Below are 21,361 nucleotides of genomic sequence, written 5' to 3'. Positions count from 1 at the left end.
GCTATCAAAAACTATTCTTGTGATGTTAAAAGACTTATTGAAATGATTTTCTGCCTCAATGTAAATTGTGTGTCTTACTCTCATACACGTGGGTCTCATCTGCTGGGCTGCTGCGCTCCTCTGTGCATTGTACAGAAGCATAGCCTGCGGAGGCTGTCTCACTGCGGATGTCCTCTGGGACTAGAACCCTGGGGTAGGACGTCATTTCTGGCTGCATGGTCAACTGATGACTGGGCTGGTCCTCTTCTGGCTGCTGCTCAGGGGGATGAAGTTGGATAGATGAATATCATCACTTTCATAAAAACAAAGCAATTTCAGGTCCCACTTCAGGTGTTTCAACTTGCAACCCTTGAAAACAGCAATCTAGCATGTGTGCCTATTCTTCTTAGACAATAACCACTAGCAGTTTAAATAGTATTTTTAATCTAAAACAGTCTTTAATCAAGAACTTCAGTGAATGACAGGCAAAGGTTATTTCAAAGTACTAGGTCATGATGCAAGGTCTAGTTGCCTACCTCTACTCCCAAGGCCTTGAGGATGTCACATTTACACATGGGGCAGGTCCTGTGCTCCATTAGCCAGGGCTCAATGCAGGTCTTGTGGAAGAAATGACTGGAAAGTTAAACCAAAATAAACACATAAGAATAATGATGACAATCACAAAATGAAGGTAATTGCAATAGCAGAGCGGGTAGGACTACTCTAATCCATTTGTCAATATTAAACAAGGTAAAAGCCACTGCAGTTCCGTACATACTTGCAGGTGAGAATGGTCAGCACGTCGCCAGTCTTGTAAGCGTCAATACACACTGCACAGGTGTCAGCATCAGGCCCAGTCTCCTGAAAGACAAGTTTAGAAATAGATTGTAGTGGCACTGAGCATACATTGGGGGTGTGAACATTTAAAACTAGCGTTGCACGGTATACCAGTACCACAGTAATATCACAGTACCAAAACGTCATGATACCAACATTTTAGAATACCGTAGTACAGTTTCATATGATTCTACTGACATTTATATCCCTACCGATCTAGAGAACCTGCTGGTACCTGTTATAAAATGTTTACTCAGTTTTGTTTATAAATTCAGTTGAATTGAAGCAACAGCTACTAGTCTCCTGTATGCACAGGTCCAATAATATCCACTTCACTTTCATGTGCATAATCAGCCAGCTCCATCCCCTACTAGCCCTCAAAGGCGCTGCATGGTCAATCTGCATCTGCATTGGCAATGCAGCATTTACAGTGATAGGGCCTCTGCAGAAGTCAGGGAATTCATACTTTTTGCGCTTCACGGAGCAGTGCAGAGCTGTTGTGAAGAAGTAGTCAAGGAAGTGAGTTTGTGTTTATACTTGACCTCCCGCCCCCACCTACCATCAACCAATCAAATCAATGCTGAGCCCTCTGCGTTTTTACAAAAGCTGGGCGGGGCACAGCGATGTGGTACGGAGCTCAATTTGGCCTCTGCATGTCTCCGGAGGCTTCGTATTTACGTCACACCGTCCATACAGCGCCTCCGACCACATTTTCGGATCAAGCATACATTTGCTTTCATTCACCTGCTTCTCTGTCCGCTCTTCACGAGCATCCATCTACACACTTTTTTTCAGGACCCTGTCTTTCAAAGATAATTCGTAAAAATCCAAATAACTTCACAGATCTTAATTGTGAAGGGTTTTAACATTGTTTCCCCATGCTTGTTCAATGAACCATAAACAATTTATGAACATGCACCTGTGGAACAGTCGTTAAGACACTAACAGACGGTAGGCAATTAAGGTCACAGTTATGAAAACTTAGTAGAAAGGCCTCGTGTGAAAGTGCCTTAGGCATGCTGCAAGGAGGCATGAGGACTGCAGATGTGGCCAGGGAAATAAATTGCAATGTCCGTACTGTGAGACGCCTAAGACAGCGCTACAGCTGATCGTCCTCGCAGTGGCAGACCACGTGTAACACCACCTGCACAGGATCGGTACATCCGAACATCACACCTGCGGGACAGGTATAGGATGGCAACAACAACTGCCCAAGTTACACCAGGAACGCACAATCCCTCCATCAGTGCTCAGACTGTCCGCAATAGGCTGAGAGAGGCTGGACTGAGGGATTGTAGGCCTGTTGTAAGGCAGGTCCTCACCAGACATCACCGGCAACAACGTCACCTATGGGCACAAACCCACCGTCGCTGGACCAGACAGGACTGGCAAAAAGTGCTCTTCACTGACGAGTCACAGTTTTGTCTCACCAGGGGTGATGGTCGGATTCATGTTTATCATCGAAAGGAATGAGCGTTACACCGAGGCCTGTACTCTGGAGCGGGATCGATTTGGAGGTGAAGGGTCCGTCATGGTCTGGGGCGGTGTGTCACAGCATCATCGGACTGAGCTTGTTGTCATTGCAGGCAATCTCAACGCTGTGCGTTACAGGGAAGACATCCTCCTCCCTCATGTGGTACCCTTCCTGCAGGCTCATCCTGACATGACCCTCCAGCATAACAGTGCCACCAGCCATACTGCTTGTTCGGTACATTGTTTCCTCCAAGACAGGAATGTCAGTGTTTTGCCATGGCCAGCGAAGAGCCCGGATCTCAATCCCATTGAGCACGTCTGGGACCTGCTGGATCGGAGGGTGAAGGCTAGGGCCATTCCCCCCAGAAATGTCCGGGAACTTGCAGGTGCCTTGGTGGAAGAGTGGGGTAATATCTCACAGCAAGAACTGGCAAATCTGGTGCAGTCCATGAGGAGATACACTGCAGTTCTTAATGCTGGTGACCACACCAGAAACTGACTTTTGATTTTGACCCTGCCTTTGTTCAGGGACACATTATTCAATTTCTGTTAGTCACATGTCTGTGGAACTTGTTCAGTTTGTGTCTCAGTTGTTGAATCTTTTTATGGTGATACAAATATTTACACATGTTAAGTTTGCTGAAAATAAATGCAGTTGACAGTGAGAGGACGTTTTTCTTTTTTTGCTGAGTTTATAAACTCAATGTAAACTGATGTATATTCCTTACTCCCATTCATCCAGCCAAATCACAGGTAGGCTTTGCAAATATGAGCAAATCAGCCATTATATGCAGTATTCTATTATACAGTGAACAGTGTGAAGTTGAATTCAAAGTGTTGTATTGTGTAGAAGTGTGAATTTCAGAGACGGGTCTTTGGAGAACGCTTAGAAAATGTGAACAAGCGTCTGGGGGACGGGGCGAACAGGATGCTAGGCCACAGATTTTTTCCCACTGTGGTATCGCGATACTACTCGGTACCATGATAATTGGCCTGGTATCATATCATTTGTAAAATGTTGACAAGCCTAGTTTAAAATTATAATCACAGTGCAGTTATTACAAAACTACCACTAACAGGTGGATCATTATCATAAAGAGAAAAAAATACAAATATCTAACAATGCTATAACATTAGTTGGAAATATGCATCTTTATTTTGTATTACTTGCCACGCATATCAAGCGCTCAGTACGTCGTCAAGTAGAAAAAAATTGCTGAGAAAGGCAAGCGAAAGCAGCGAACAGCCTGCTCTGCCCCGAGTCAGTACAACATCGAGTCTGCTGCGCAGTGCTTTTAGCTGACCCATCATTACAATGTAGCAATTGGTGCTTTGGAAACATACTGAAGTATGGACTGACTGCTAGGAACATGTCTACAACTTCATCCGCAAGCTGTCAAACTATAGTAAAAAAGAGACAAGAATGGCTGGGAATTGCCAGGGACTTCATGATACAATATGACAATACTTATATGCCGATACGATATGCATTGCGATTCTCACAATTCTATATGTATTGCAATTCGATACTGATATTTTATTGCAATTTGTGGTTCCAAACATTTTGCTCACTATGTCTGTTGCAGAGAGACAAGGGAGAACATGTGGAAAGTTGTCAGGGAAATAAAAGTGCTGAAAATGTTGGCTCACTATTCAATATGAAGAATGAAAAATTCTGGAGTTTTGGCGCAGGTAGAGCCGAGTAGCGCTAGCCACCTACAGTAGCAAAAAAAACAAGAAAAAAAAAAGAGATAATAGTTAAGAAATATTGCGATATGAAACTCAATTCCCCGATCACTAGAGACAAGCTACACACTGTTAAGTATGATTGGCACTGCACAGATTAGTGAGCCAGCAAAAACTCTATCCCTGTGTTTATCAGTGAAGCGAGCTAGCAGCAGCCAGGCAACAACAAGCTAAAATCAACTGATGAAAATCACTGTCGGCCGATATACTTGCATATATTTTGTGCAGTAGAGAGCTGTCATTATGTTTTTATAAAACTTTTTCCACTATCTATCAGAGTACGCATCTGTTCGCCCAGTTCCTGTATTACATAGCGAGTGAATCATGCACAAGACCAGTCACGGTAGACAAATATGGAATATTCCCACAAGCCAGGTTGTGACAAAAACTCACTCATTCTTATGTTTAATAAATGCATCGTATAGTGTGTGTGGCAGGCTTACAATGACGGCGAAAAACAACATTTGAGAGTGCGCTGACACTGGTGCTAGAGGGGGTATGCAGCTTGAGGTTGAATGTTTGAAGGGGTACCGGACTATAAAAAGTGTAGGAATCACTGGTTTACAGTATACTGAAATGAACTAATTGTATATACACTCATTAAGTATGTAGTATACAGTATGTTAGTATGGGTATTCGAACACAGCTCTGGTCTTTCTCTTCTGCACTTAACTGGACAGTAATCAAGAAGGGACAAGTTCAGAGCCTGTACAACTAGTAAAATTGATTTGTGTTAAAAATGTATTTTTATAAAAACAGACATATCCCTCCCCATCTTCACAACAACTTTGTCAATATACAGTTGAAGTCAGAAGTTTACATACACCTTAGCCAAATACATTTACTCAGTTTTTCACAATTCCTAACATTTAATCCTAGTAAAAATTCCCTGGCTTAGGTCAGTTAGGATCACCACTTTATTTTAAGAATGTGAAATGTCAGAATAATAGAGAGATTTCAGCTTTTATTTATTTCATCACATTCCCAGTGGGTCAGAAATTTAGTATTTGGTAGCATTGCTTTAAATTGTTTCACTTTGGTAAAACGTTTTGGGTAGCCTTTCACAAGCACTTGGGTGACGTTTGGCCCATTCCTCCTGACAGAGCTGGTGTAACTGAGTCAGGTTTGTAGGCCTCCTTGCTCGCACATGCTTTTTGAGTTCTGCCCACAAATGTTCTATAGGATTGAGGTCAGGGCTTTGTGATGGCCACTCCAATACCTTGACTTCGTTGTCTGTAATGGAAATTATATGATTAAAGGTTTGACTAAATGATTTCACCCTGAAAAGGTATAACCGAGTGATTATAAGATGAATGTACTAATGTGTGTGTGTCGGAAAAGTTGAAGCTTAATGATTTAGCAATGTAAGCAAGACATTCAAGGGAAACTGTTACCAGACAGCAGTCAACTTGTGACCACTGTGAAACTGATAACAGGAAGAAGGTCTCCCCACCCAGGGAGGGGAGAAACCTTTAGGCTTGCAGTAGATTATGTAACATGGGGCAGGATATGATAAGCAATGTATGAGATGGAGAAGACTTGTAAATAAGCATTGACAGTGTTAAAGAAGAGGGGCATTTGTTAGGGGTATGACATATGGTATGACCAAATGTCAGGTATAAAAGGCTGTGTACATTGTATGATATTCAGAGCTCTCGTAAATAAACATTCTGACCAATTGTAGGCTGGTTCTCCGTCTGCTTCATTCAACGAGAATCTTACACCCTCTGGGGGGCAGACTGAGTAGTTTCATTGAAGTTCGGTTTATGAACATTGGGAACAGAATTCCCATGACATTGTCCTTAAGCCATTTTGCCACAACTTTGGAAGTATGCTTAGGGTCATTGTCCATTTGGAAGACCCATTTGCGACCAAGATTTAACTTCCTGACTGATGTCTTGAGATGTTGCTTCAATATATCCACATAGCATCATGAGGCAGGAAAATTATCTATTTTGTGAAGTGCACCAGTCCTTCCAGCAGCAAAGCACCCCCACAACATGATGCTGCCACCCCCGTGCTTCACGGTTGGGATGGTGTTCTTCGGCTTGCAAGCATCCTCCTTTTTCCTCCAAACATAACGATGGTCATTATGGCCAAACAGTTCTAATTTTCTTTCATCAGACCAGAGGACATTTCTCCAAAAACGACAATCTTTGTAGCAATGTGCAGTTGCAAACCGTAGCCTGGCTTTTTTACAGTGGCTTTTTCGTTGCCTTTCAGGTTATGTCGATATAGGACTTGTTTTACTGTGGATATAGATACTTTGTACCCGTTTCCTCCAGCATCTTCACAAGGTCCATTGCTGCTGTTCTGGGATTGATTTGCACTTTTCGCACCAAAGTATGTTAATCTCTAGGAGACAGAATGCATCTCCTTCCTGAGCGGTATGACGGCTGCGTGGTCCCATGGTGTTTATACTTGCGTACTATTGTTTGTACAGCTGAACGTGGTACCTTCAGGCATTTGGAAATTGCTCCCAAGGATGAACCAGACTTGTGGAGGTCTCCACATTTTTTTTCTGAGGTCTCGGCTGATTTCTTTTGATTTTCCCATGATGTCAAGCAAAGAGGCACTGAGTTAGAAGGTAGGCCTTGAAATACATCCACAGGTACACCTCCAATTGACTCAAATTATGTCAATTAGCCTATCAGAAGCTTCTAAAGCCATGACATTTTCTGGAATTTTCCAAGCTGTTTAAAGGCACCGTCAACTTAGTGTATGTAAACTTCTGACCCACTGGAATTGTGATGCAGTGAATTATAAGGGAAATAATCTGTCTGTAAACAATTGTTGGAAAAATTACTTCTATCATGCACAAAGTAGATGTCCTAACCGATTTGCCAAAACTATAGTTTAAGAAATTTGTGGAGTTGTTGAAAAACGAGCTTTAATGACTCCAACCTAAGTGTATGTAAACTTCCGACTTCAACTGTATATTGCCCATGATAACGGACCATCCAATGTTATAACTATTTTAAGTTATAATATTAGAATTATCGACAGTGAGAATTAATGGTGCTAGTCAAGGAACAACTGAGGCCTGGACAAACTGACTTTTAAATAAATAATAATCTCTGCTAAAGCCCAACACAGGGGGGGTGGGAAGGAGTGGAAAAGGTGGTTTCTAGGTGGCAGGGCGGGATGGAGAAATGTTGGATGGGCGGGGTTAGGGGAGTACGCTCACATTTTTATTATTTTCCTTGACATACTAAATGTTCTGTAAATATGACCATAATAATCAATACTTTGTGTTTATGTACCTTTAAAACTTTTTTTTTCCCCTTTTGGAGAGGCAGCCCAGAGGTGAATACAAACTAAATATGAAATTATAGTCAAAGAATCATAAAACATACAGTAAAACTTGTATATGCCATGTGTTCCCTGTTTGAAACACCCATACTTGCATATGATCCTGAAAGTCATGCATAATAACCATAAACACATCTGCACTGTACTTGAACATTTACCTTATCTCCCCGTTTCACGGTCCGGACTTGCAGCTGGCCAATGGCTTTCTTGGCCTCTGCCTTGAGCTGTTTCTGTTGGAGTAGAGAGAAGAACGTGTTCAGTGTTTAAATGACATTATTAATCTGCTTCCTCTGACAATTGGAGACATCTGGTTTTCAGGAACAGTGTCTTCAACCTACCTTTGCCCTGAAAACCGCATGTGGGGACTCTGCTCAGCTGTTTCTTTTACGCCTGCTACGTTAGGTTAAGCAACAGACAAATAAAAAATAAATAAAAATACCTATTTAAAAATGTCTAGAATGCAACACCAACACAGCCAACATTTTGCGCCAACAATGAAATGTTAATTTCCTGTAATGTGACCATACATGATTGAAATAGGAGTGAGCAGGAGAACAGTAAGCGATGAGGTCACGTTAGAGACCTTTATTCCATTTGAACATGGGTGATCTGGGAGGAGAGCGTTTATTAAAGCAGTCCTACTGTGTGTCATTAAGCCTCTGCTCTAAAACCATGTATTGGAAACATTACATCAGCTTGTATATAGGACAGAAAAACATCAGATTTACGTACACCAGGGCTTAAGTATTAGGCATAATCCTGAGGGACAGAGAGACCAGCTCAATTCTATATAATTTGGGATATACCGCATACACAATTAAAGACTATTTATGCTGCTTATGCAGCCTCCCCATGGCAACAAGACAAAATAATGTGCACAAAGGCACATAGGAAGAATCAACATTATGAAAGGGATTTAGGATACATAGTATGAGGGATCACAGGGACATATTAGCATTAAGGATTCTCTGGAAAATATCATGGAGATATTTTCTGTGATATATACATAGAACTTCAGTGGCGAAAGGGCCACTGGCACACTGGAGAAGTGTGCTCTTCACGGATGAATCCCGGTTTCAACTGTACCGGGCAGATGTCAGAGTGTGCATGGCACCGTGTGGGCGAGCAGTTTGCTGATGTCAACGTTGTGAACAGAGTGCCCCATTGTGGTGGTGGGGTTATGGTATGGGCATGCATAAGCTACGGACAACAAACACAATTTCATTTTATCAATGGCAATTTGAATTCACAGAGATACCGTGATGAGATCCTGAATGCCCATTGTCGTTCCATTCATCCGCCGCCATCACCTCATGTTTCAGCATGCTAATGCATGGCCATGTCTCAAGGATCCGTACACAATTCCTGGAACCTGAAATTGTCCCAGTTCTTTAAGGCCTGCATAATTACCAGACATAGCATGTTTGGGATGCTATGGATCGATGTGTACGACAGCGTGATCCAGTTCCCACCAATGTCGCACAGCTATTGAAGAGTGGGATAACATTCCACAGCCTGATCAACTCTATGCGAAGGAGATTTTTCACACTGCATATGGGTCACACCAGATACTGACTGGTTTTCTGACCCACGCCCCTAGTTTTTTTTTTAAGGTATCTGTGACCAACAGATGCAAATCTGTATTGCCAGTCATGTGAAATCAACAGATTTTATTTATTTAAACTAGGCAAGTCAGTTAAGAACAAATTCTTATTTAGAATGACTACCTACAGGAAGGCAAAAGGCCTCCTGCGGGGACGGGGGCTGGGATAAAAACAAAAAAAATAGGACAACACTACAAAGAGACCTAAGACAACAATTAGGGCCTAATGAATTTATTTCAATTGTTCTTCATAATCCTGAAAGGAGTAGATAGAGTGAATATTGTTACATGTTCACTTGTATATTTTAGAGAGGCATGTTGCCGTCATTCTAGCTCACAGGGCGAGCATGGAGCTTGTTTTGCATACGATTACAGCCTGAACAATGGTGCCCTCTGAATGTAAGGTCCTAGCTCAGTGGGCGAAGTCAGATCTGCTCTAACTCCTCAGCTACCCACTTCTCTGTATCAGACTATTTACCCAGTCTCCCTGCAGAACAGAACGTTTTAGAGAATCAGCCACATTTGAACAGAGGCTGCCTTAGACCACCGGGTGCTTTTGGACAAGGAAAAAGTGTTTCACTGTTAATAAGTTAGGGTATGCAAGACCGTTTGAAATCAGTCAGTCTTCAAGGTCACCCCCTATTTGCAGGAGTAATAAACTGTGAGAACATTACTGTAAACTTGCAAATCATGGGCCTGTCCATGTGAATGATTTGTTCTGTTATGCCAGTTAAAACCAATCAGATGAAAAGGAAATCCTGTTTGCGCAGCAGAAGGTTTTACAGAAACGCTCCCTTGAGTGAAGCTAAGCATACTGCCCATAGTAAACACTTCACCATATAGGCCTGACAGTTCAGGGCAATTCCAAGGTAACAGCATTACACCTTTTAAAACGTACGCTAAACAAAAACCATTGATTTACAGTGGCATGTACTCATGGATGCCAAGGGAAGCCAAGCTTCCCCCAAAAAATGTACCAAGAAACATAAAATAATGTATCTTACGTCTCTGATGTATATTACAGTGTTTTCCTTCATTTTGCAGAAGGCCAAATGCATCTCACCAGCGAAAGCATCCGAGCAAGCGAAACTGTGCACCTCTTTCTCAGTGTGCGCAACTCATCTACCTGATGCTGTCTGGACAAAAACAATGACCTTGTTGCCAACCATAGCATTCAATGCAAGGGAAATCAGCAAGCATTTTGCCTCCCTTGATAAAATATAAAAAATAAATAGTCAATCAGCGTTGAGCTACATTGAGTGAACAACTGTGAATGGTGAATGGTCCTAGTGTCAAGGAAAGCCCATTTAGATTTGGCTTCACACAAATCACATCACATCTAAAGCAGAACGTCCGGAAAAAAACTTGATTTGCTGCATCTCGTTGTGTCATTGTCTTCCGGTGGCTAGGTAGCTAGCCTAAAATCAGCTGGAGATAGGGATTTGGAATTCTCCGTACTAGCCAATGGTTATAACAGCGATTCTGATCCAACCATTAATTCATACATTGTTGTGCCCCTGGCCTGAGAGGATAGAAGTTCAATATGTTGCTAGAGGTAGAAGGCTAATGTTAACTAGCTAATGTTGCCCATGAATGTTAGTCCATGAGTGAGCTTGCTCGCCTAACTAACTATGTGCAATAATATTTTTTAACATGATTTTTATGACAACCTGATCTCTGTACCCTACACATACAGATAATTGTAAAGGTCCCTCAGTTGAGCAGTGAATTTCAAACACAGATTCAACCAAAGACCAGGGAGGTTTTCCAATGCCTCACAAAAGGACATCTATTGGTGGATGTGAAAATAAAATAAAGAGCAGACATCGAATATCCCTCTGAGCATAGAGAAGTTATTAATTACACACCCAAGTCAGTTGCCGGAGAGGAAAGACACCGCTCAGGGATTTCACCATGAGACCAATGGTTACTTTAAAACAGTTAGAGTTTATGCCTGTGAAAGTAAAAACTGAGGGAGGATCAACAACATTGTAGTTACTCACAATACTAACCTAAATGAAAGAGTCAAAAGGAAGCCTGTACACAATAAAAATATTCCAAAACATACACTATCGTTCAAGTTAGGGGTCACTAAGAAATTGACTTGTTTTCCATGAAAACATACATGAAATTAGTTGCAAAATTAAAAGGAAATATAGTCAAGACATTGACAATAATTGAAATAATAATTGTGTCCTTCAAACTTTGCTTTCATCAAAGAATTCTCCATTTGCAGCAATTACAGCCTTGCAGACCTTTACCTAAACAAATTGACAAATGGAATGCCAATCTGAAGATATTCCACCCCATGCTTCCTGACGCACCTCGCACAAGTTGGATTGGCTTGATAGACACTTCTTACATACCATACGGTCAAGCTGCTCCCACAACAGCTCAAAAGGGTTGAGCTCCGGTGACTGTGCTGGCCACTCCATTATAGACAGAATACCAGCTGACTGATTCTTCCCAAAATAGTTCTTGCAGAGTTTGAAGCTGTGCTTTGGGTCAGTCCTGTTGTAGGAGGAAATTGGCTCCAAATAAGCACCGTCCACAGGATATGGCATGGCATTGCAAAATGTGATAGCCTTCCTTCAAGATTCCTTTTACCCTGAACAAATCTCCCACTTCACCACCAAAGCACCCCCAGATTATCACATTGCCTCCACCATGCATGACAGACGATGTCAAGCACTCCTCCAGCATCTTTTCTGCATCTCACGAATGTTCTTCTTTGTGATCTGAACACCTCAAACTTATTCTTCTGTCCGTAAGACTTTTTTCCAAATCTTCCTCCGTCCAGTGTCTGTGTTCTTTTGCTTTTATTTTTATTGGCCAGTCAGATATGACTTTTTCTTTGCAACTCTGCCTAGAAGGCCAGCATCCCGAAGTCGCCTCTTCACTGTTGACATTGAGACTGGTGTTTTGCGGATACTATTTAATGAAGCTGCCAGTTGAGCACTTGTGAGGCATCCGTTTCTCAAACTAGAGACACTCAAAAGTACTTGTCCTCTTGCTCAGTTGTGCCCAGGGGCCTCCCACTCCTCTTTCTATTCTGGTTAGGGCCAGTTTGCGCCGTTCTGTGAAGGGAGGAGTACGAGATCGTCAGTATCTTGGCAATTTCTTACACGGAATAGCCTTCATTTCTCAGAAAAATAGACTGACGGGGGCCGCCCGAGTGGGGCAGTGGTCTAAGGCACTGCATCGCAGTGCTAGCGGTGCCACTACAGATTCTGGGTTCGAGTCCAGGCTCTGTCGCAGCCGGCCACGTTCGGGAGACCCATGGGGCGGCACACAATTGGCCCAGCGTCATCCGGGTTAAGGAGGGTTTGGCCAGCAGGGATGTCCTTGACCATCACACACTAGTGACTCCTGTGACGGGCCGGGCGCAGTGCACGCTGACACGGTCACCAGGTGTATGGTGTTTCCTTCGACACATTGGTGCGGCTGGCTCCCGGGTTAAGTGGGCATTGTGTCAAGAAGCAGTGCGGCTTGGTTGGGTTGTGTTTTGGAGGACGCACGGCTCTCAACCGTCGGCTCTCCCGAGTCCATACAGGAGTTGCAGCGATGAGACAAGACTAACTACCAATTGGATACCACGAAATTGGGGAGAAAAGGGGTAAATAAAATGGTCCTCGATCTTGACTAGTTTCCAGGACCCTGCTGCTGAAAAACATCCCCACAACATGATGCTGCCACCACCATGCTTCACCATAGGGATGGGGCCTGGTTTCCTCCTGACGTGACGCTTACCATTCAGGCCAAAGAGTTAATTCTTGGTTTCGTCAGACCAGAGAATCTTGTTTCTCATGATCAGAGTCCTTTAGGTGACTTTTGGCAAACTCCAAGTGGGCTGTCATGTACCTTTTAGTGAGGAGTGTCCGTCTGGCCACTCTACCATAAAGGCCTGATTGGTGGAGTGCTGCAGAGATGGAAGAACCTTCCAGAAGGACAACTATCTCCACAGAGGAACTCCAGAGCTCTGACAGAGGGCCATCGGGTTCCAGGTCACCTCCGTGATCAAGGCCCTTCTCCCCCGATTTCTCAGTTTGGCCAGCTCTAGGAAGAGTCTTGGTGGTTCCAAACTTCTTCCATTTAAAAATGGAGGCCACTATCTTCTTGGGGACCTTCAATGCTGCAGAAATGTTTTGTCTCAGAGCTCTACGGACAATTCCCTCGACCTCATGGCTTGGTTTTGCCCTGACATTGCACTGTCAACTGTGGGATCTTATATAGACAGGTGTGTGCCTTTCCAAATCATGTCCAATCAATTGAATTTACCAGAGGTGGACTCCTATCAAGTTGTAGAAACATCTGATCAAGAATGATCAATGAAAACAGGATGCACCTGAGTTCAATTTCAAGTCTCATAGCAAAGGGTCTGAATACTTATGTAAATCAGGTATTTCAGTTTATTTTCAATAAATATTTAAAAATAAAAACTTTTTGCTTTGTCATTATAGGGTAGTGTGTAGATTATTCTAAAATTGACTTAAAAAGACTAACGTAACAAAATGTGGAAAAAGGGGTCTGAAAACATTTTGAATGCACTGTATGCCTGCTATGGTGGCAGGTTTGAAACCTGTTATCAAAACAGCTATTGAGGGGATAGTGGACCAACATTTTCATTGGGATGGCTTTGAGAGTGGAATTAATTCTGCTCGCTTCGTAGCCATGCGTGTGGTTAATTAATAAAGCCACAGTGCAAGTCACTAACAGTGGTTTTAACGGCCAAGGTAAGAAAGAAACGAGGAAAGAGCAGTGACAATCTATCCCCAGGTGCAGAGCGTCAGAGCATTGTTTTAAATGTGGGGTCGTTGGTCATTGGAAGAGTGAGTGTAGCGGGGCAAGGGAGCTCGAAATAAGCAGAATTTACGACAGGGAAAAGTACTACAATTAAGCAGGGTAACAAGCGCAGAATCAAAAGCGATATGACTACTACCCATGTCTCTGACCATAGGACCAGTAACAATACCCGAATACTGTTACATGGTGATAGGTGTAGAACCAATTTTGGGGTTGGAAGAATCTATGCGAAATGCCAGTGGAATGGATTATAAAACAACTCATGGTGTAATCATAAAATCATACAGGAACTCAAGTCCTTCTGCTCACCAGACCTAGAATTCCTTGCAATAAAATGCCGGCCATTTTACCTACCAACAGAATTCTCGTCAGTTATAGTCACAGCTGTGTACATTCCCCCTCAAGCAGACACCAAGACGGCCATCAAGAAACTACACTGGACTATATGCAAACTGGAAACCATATATCCTGAGGCTCCATTTATTGTAGCTGGGGATTTTAACAAAGCAAATTTGAGAACAAGGCTACCTATATTCTACCAGCATATTGATTGTGCTACATGTATGGGCAATATCCTCGACCACTGCTTCTCTAACGTCCACGATGCAGACAAAGCCCTCCCCCGCCCTCCCTTCGGCAAATCCGACCACGACGCCATCTTGCTCCTACCGAAACTCAAACAGGATGTACCAGTGATGAGAACCATAAAACGCTGGTCCGAAAAATCGGAAGCCAAGCTTCAAGATTGTTTTGAACATGCGGACTGGAATGTGTTCCAGTCAGCCTCAGAGAACAACATCGACCTACAAGCTGACTCGGTGAGTGCATTTATAAAGTGCACTTGAGATGTTGTACCCACTGTGACTATTAAAACTTACCCTAACCAGAAACCGTGGATGGATGGCGGCATTTGCGCAAACTGAAAGCACGAGCCACTGCATTTAACCATGGAAAGAAGTCTGGGAATATGACAATATAAACAGTGTTATTCCTCTCTGCAAGGCAATCTAAATCTCAGTACAGGGACAAGATGGAGTCACAATTCAACAGCTCAGACATGAGACGTATGTGGCAGGGTCTACAGGAAATCACAGACTACAAAAGAAAACCATTCACGTCACAGACCCTGTTGTCACGCTTCCAGACAAACTAAACACCTTTGCCCGCTTTGAGGATAATATATTGCCACCGTCGCGGCCCGCTAACAAGGACTGCGCCCCCCCCCCCCCATTTAAACGGGTTAACCCTCGCAAGGCTGATGGCCTAGATACAATCCCTAGCCGCGTCCTCAAAGCATGCGCAGACGAACTGGCGGGTGTGTTTATGGACATATTCAGTTGCTCCCTATCCCAGTCTGTTGTCCCCACATGCTTCAAGATGGCTACCATTGTTCCTGTACCCAAAGCAGCAAAGGTAACAGAACTAAATTACTACCGCCCCGTAGCACTCACTTCTGTCATCATGAAGTGCTTTGAGAGACTAGTCGAGGATCATATCGCCACCTTAGAGGCCACCCTAGACCCACTTCAGTTTGTATACCGCCCCAACAGGTCCACAGACGACGCAATCACCATCACACTGCCGTATCTCATCTGTACAAAAGGAATACCTACAGTGGTTCCTCCTTTAAAAGTTGCGTCACGGCACACCTTGCGTGCTGCCGTAGCATTCTGTGGCAAGTCATTTAATTCTCTGCCATTTTTTCTGTTACTGTTATTGCTAGTTTGACCACCAGAGGGCATCTTTGAGAAGCATTTGATAGTATTCCGTATTGGCATTACCAGAGAATTTAAAACCATTTTTGTAGTAACATAGTATATGGGAATGATAACGAAAGTTGGCTTAATTAATTTGATTCATATTATGGTGTTTCTATTCAGAGAAAAACGAAACCCTCACAAGGAACCCAAACCGGCTGCGTGCGTGCATACATTTATTTTGTCCACACACACCAAACGCGATCAAAATATCAAAAACAAACTCTGAACCAATTATATTAATTTGAAGACCGGTCGAAAAGCATTAAACATTTGTGGCAATTTAGCTAGTTAGCTTGCACTTGCTAGCTAATTTGTCCTATTTAGCTAGCTTGCTGATGCTAGCTAATTTGTCCTGGGATTTAAACATTGAGTTGTTATTTTACCTGAAATGCACAAGGTCCTCTACTCTGCAAATTAATCCACACATAAAACGGTCAACCGAATCATTTCTAGTCATCTCTCTTCCTTCCAGGACTTTTCTTCTCTTGACTTTATATTGCGAATGGCAACTTTTATAAATTAGGTGCATTACCGCCACTGACCTCAGTCTTTCAGTCACCCACGTGGGTATAACCAATGAGGAGATGGCACGTGGGTACCTGCTTCTATAAACCAATGAGGAGATGGGAGAGTCAGGACTTGCAGGGCAATCTGCGTCAGAAATAGAACCGATTTCTATTTTAGCCCTTGGCAACGCAGACGCTCGTTGGCGCACGGGAGCAGTGTGGGTGCAATAATTGAATAACATAGATTTCTACATTTATTTTGCAACGCTCTCGCACGCGGTGTGGTCAGCCTGTCAGGGTTTCCGTTAAGATGGAATGGAAAATATGGCGATGTACAACATGACGGTCGGGAGTAGGCTACAGGATTCTAAATTGTTTGCCTTCATTAGACAACTTTGTTACAATATTTCTGTAAATCAATTATATTTATTCCCATAGTAATTTGTTATGGATATATAACTAAATCAACACCTGCACTTTGAAAGAGTATTTTTTATCATGACTTTATTAACAAAATGTGTGTTTATTAGGCTACTGTGCAGTCTACAGTACACACTGTAATAAACATGGGAAAATGCCTAATTCCTTACATAAGGGAGAGCAGGCCATGTCTGTACTACAGAATGCAGGGCACACGGGAGACCGGGGTTCAAATCCCCGTTGGGGAGGAAGGAGTAGGCTGTCCTTGTAAATAGGAATTTGTTCTTAACTGATTCCATATGTGTTATTTCATAGTTGTGATGTCTTCACTATTATTCTACAATGTAGAAAGTAGTAAAAATATAGAAATCCTGGAATGAGTAGGTGTCCAAACTTTTGACTGGTACTTGCTGGAACGGAAAATGACGGTCGGCAGTACAGTATTAGGCTATTTACGACGAAGGTGTAGGCTGTCCCTGTAAAAAAAGAATTTGATCATAACTGACTTGCCTAGTTAAATAAAAGTTACACTAAGAGCATAACATTTCTGCACCCTAATTTTCTAATTCTTGTCTAACCAATACCCAAATGGAGATTAAGTGAAATAAACAGCCACATTTGAATGTCCTTTTCTCTCGTTATTTTATTTACGAAAGCATAAAGGTGTTGATGAAGAAACACTGTACTGCTGTTTTGAGTTAGAAATGTAACACTTTAGAGTATTTAAGCATCGAATACATTGCAAGTTGAGGGATTTTCACAACAGTAGCCGGTTTATGAAAAGTCTATTGTCCTGCTAATAGGAAACATTTGCATGATGGGCTACACCTGCTACAGTTGATGTCTTCACTATTATTCTACAATGTAGAAAATAGTACAAATATAGAATAATCCTTGAATGAGTATGTGTGTCCAAACTTTTGACTGGTACTTGCTGAATTAATTTGATTAATATTATGGCGTTCCTACTCCATGAAAAATGAAAAACCCTCTGGGTTACTGTTAGGATGGAACAGAAAACATGGCGCTGTACAACGTGATGTCCGACAGTACTGGGCTATTTAGCTAAATAATCCCTGTTCGTGCTTGTTTCAGAGCAGCCGAAAGAGTGCTAAAATGGTTGTAGGCTTTTGCTTATAACTTCACTATGCTTTTTAAATAAATAAGAACTACACAATTTAACAGTATATCTAAAAATATTTTTGTCAATGTGACTCTCCACCAATAACATTTAGAGGATTGGAGGACTATATTTAAATCTAAGGGTCATTTTCCATTGTGATCTGTGAGAATATCTAAGGGGACTTTATATAATTCTAATTAATAACAAATCGCTTTGTTTAAAAAGTAAAGATATTTTGGAAATTTTGTTTTCATTTAACCTAGAGTGAGCGAGAAAAAGGCAATTCTTGAACATGGGGTGAGACATTCTCACTAATTTGTAAATAAAGCCAGTTATTTAGAAAGGTTTCTCCAGAAATAAATCAAACTTTATTATTTTGCCGACATCACTTGCTTATTATATTCAGTCAACACATATCTTAAGAATATCATGGAATATTTTAACATTTTCGTTTCTCCATGCTCATCTCAGAGCAGCGCGAAACGGTGCTGAAATAGACAGCCACAGCGGGAAGGCTATGTATTCTGTGCCCACTCGTGGTATCCCTTTTGTTTACACATCCTTGGAATAGCAGAACAGCATAACAGTCCGGGCGGCCCTTGCTGTGCCTGGTGAGCAGTTGGTCAAGTTCTGTTGTCAGAAGAGGAATGGAAATGTCAAGGTGAAGCGAAAACCTGACGAACCCGCCACGTACTGTATGTTGACTGCCTGTCGGAGGTGGAGTTCCAGAGCTCACAGGTGTGCCTAGCATGGATTGTGATGCCATCTTGTTCCTTTTCAATGCGTGAGTGAGTCAATGACTATTAAAGCCATTGACTCACTGATGAATGAAGATGATGAGCGATCGGCAAAGGCAATCTAATCTGCGGGCATCACGGCTCGGTTAGAAATGCTTTATATACACACTGCTCAAAAAAATAAAGGGAACACTAAAATAACACATCCTAGATCTGAATGAATGAAATAATCTTATTAAAAATACTTTTTTCTTTACATAGTTGAATGTGCTGACAACAAAATCACACAAAAATCCAATTTATCAACCTATGGAGGTCTGGATTTGGAGTCACACTCAAAATTAAAGTGGAAAACCACACTACAGGCTGATCCAACTTTGATGTAATGTCCTTAAAACAAGTCAAAATGAGGCTCAGTAGTGTGTGTGGCCTCCACGTGCCTGTATGACCTCCCTACAACGCCTGGGCATGCTCCTGATGAGGTGGCGGATGGTCTCCTGAGGGATCTCCTCCCAGACCTGGACTAAAGCATCCGCCAACTCCTGGACAGTCTGTGGTGCAACGTGGCGTTGGTGGATGGAGCGAGACATGATGTCCCAGATGTGCTCAATTGGATTCAGGTCTGGGGAACGGGCGGGCCAGTCCATAGCATCAATGCCTTCCTCTTGCAGGAACTGCCGATACACTCCAGCCACATGAGGTCTAGCGTTGTCTTGCATTAGGAGGAACCCAGGGCCAACCGCACCAGCATATGGTCTCACAAGGGGTCTGAGGATCTCATTTCGGTACCTAATGGCAGTCAGGCTACCTCTGGCGAGCACATGGAGGGCTGTGCGGCCCCCCAAAGAAATGCCACCCCACACCATGATTGACCCACCGCCAAACCGGTCATGCTAGAGGATGTTGCAGGCAGCAGTACGTTCTCCACGGCGTCTCCAGACTGTCACATGTGCTCGGTGTGAACCTGCTTTCATCTGTGAAGAGCACAGGGCGCCAGTGGCGAATTTGCCAATCTTGGTGTTCTCTGGCAAATGCCAAACGTCCTGCACGGTGTTGGGCTGTAAGCACAACCCACCTGTGGACGTCGGGCCCTCATAGAGTCTGTTTCTGACCGTTTGAGCAGACACATGCACATTTGTGGCCTGCTGGAGGTCATTTTGCAGGGCTCTGGCAGTGCTCTTCCTTGCACAAAGGCGGAGGTAGCGGTCCTGCTGCTGGGTTGTTGCCCTCCTACGGCCTCCTCCACGTCTCCTGATGTACTGACCTGTCTCCTGGTAGCGCCTCCGTGCTCTGGACACTACGCTGACAGACACAGCAAACCTTCTTGCCATAGCTCACATTGATGTGCCATCCTGGATGACCTGCACTACCTGAGCCACTTGTGTGGGTTGTAGACTCCGTCTCATGCTACCACTAGAGTGAAAGCACCGCCAGCATTCAAAAGTGACCAAAACATCAGCCAGGAAGCATAGGAACTGAGAAGTGGTCTGTGGTCTCCACCTGCAGAACCACTCCTTTATTGGGGGTGTCTTGCTTATTGCCTATAATTTCCACCTGTTGTCTATTCCATTTGCACAACAGCATGTGAAATTTATTGTCAATCAGTGTTGCTTCCTAAGTGGACAGTTTGATTTCACAGAAGTGTGATTGACTTGGAGTTACATTGTGTTGTTTAAGAGTTCCCTTTATTTTTTTGAGCAGTATATTTTTAATTCTCACAACATTAACCATGCACGTTCGTTTGTTTTGTACTGTAGTTTCGACTCAATGATTTGTCTGACAAACAAAGAAATTTGCGTCCTGCAGGCCCAGATCAAAGCTGGCGAGACATTCAATAACGTCATCTTCACAGATGAATCAACCATGGCCCGTGAGCAATTTTCTCAAAACTGCTACATATTAAAAAGGAATAAGAACAAGAAGACTAACGAAAGCATAAAGATGTTGAAGAAATGCTGTTTTGGGTTACAAATGTAACGCTTTAGAGTACTTCAGCATCGAATACATTGCAAGTTGAGGGATTTTCACAACAGTAGCCGGATATAAAAAGTCTATTGTCCTGCTAATAGGAATCATTTGCATGAGGGGCTACATTCTTTATTTTAACCACTATTTGTATCTACCTTGCCACTTACTTTTACAGTTTGGGAATTACAAATGTGCACTTTCTTTTTAGTTACATTGTTTTAGTTCGTACGTGCAGACCTTTTCTTTAAATTGTTTAATGTAGGATGCTACATTTTTGACCAGTTGCAATTGGAAGTAGGCCTAATAAAATAAATCCTACTTCTATTAGGCTGTTAACTTAAGCCTCATAGCCTACCTCAGCCAGTTATTTCATATAGGTCTAGGCTCTAATTAAGCCCTCTTGTTGTTTGTAAAGTCAAATTCAAAAGGCACTCACACAGCTGAACTACCTTTTTTGCAGGTGCATGGCAACAGCCAGATAAGATGAGGAAAAAGTAGGAACCCGCACACTGCTCTTGATTGTATCAATGACCTTTAATGAACTTTCGTACCGGCCTCAGTCATAGTTTTTGTGAGTTTTTTTTATATTAGAACCCTTATGTAGACCTAGCCACACCCACTCCACGCATCGCAAGGGGTTGGAGGTGAAGGAAAAACAAGTGCTACCAAATATAACAATATGCATTTCATAAATATTAAAATAAAGTGTGTACATAAAACGGATTAAACATCTGTAAAACCACAATGAGAACATCGACCTACCAAGCAAGTTGTCATAAATCATTGGGTACAGTGTAAGAAAAACAGAGTAAGTGGAGGGTGGAGTGGAGGGTATAAATATATGTACACCACCGGTGAAAAGTTTTAGAACACCTTCTCATTCAAGGGTTTTTCTTTATTTTGACTAATTTCTACATTGTAGAATAATAGTGAAGACATCAAAACTATGTATTAACATATATGGAATTATATAAAAACCAAAAAAAGTGTTAAATCAAAATATATTTGTGATTCTTCAAATAGCCACCCTTTGCGCACTCTTGGCATTCTCTCAACCAGCTTCATGAGGTAATCACCTGGAATGCATTTAAAAT

The 21,361-nt window shown here is 42.5% G+C and overlaps 1 protein-coding gene across 1 annotated transcript in view; it reads right to left on the bottom strand.

Moving 5' to 3' along the window:
* The window catches only part of LOC106603300 (E3 ubiquitin-protein ligase RNF128), a 36,099-nt gene that overhangs the window by 7,162 nt on the left and 7,576 nt on the right, over positions 1-21,361 (bottom strand). Inside the window, exons 3-6 of the mRNA XM_014196804.2 lie at positions 7,506-7,577; positions 758-840; positions 516-612; positions 79-253 (exon numbers count right to left, since the gene is read on the bottom strand). Of these exons, the coding sequence (XP_014052279.1) occupies positions 79-253; positions 516-612; positions 758-840; positions 7,506-7,577 (427 nt within the window). The remainder of the gene's footprint in view (positions 1-78; positions 254-515; positions 613-757; positions 841-7,505; positions 7,578-21,361) is intronic.

This window comes from Salmo salar, chromosome ssa04 (assembly GCF_905237065.1).
Source record: "Salmo salar chromosome ssa04, Ssal_v3.1, whole genome shotgun sequence".
NCBI classification, from domain to species: domain Eukaryota; kingdom Metazoa; phylum Chordata; class Actinopteri; order Salmoniformes; family Salmonidae; genus Salmo; species Salmo salar.
This window is presented reverse-complemented; position numbering and strand designations above follow the sequence as displayed.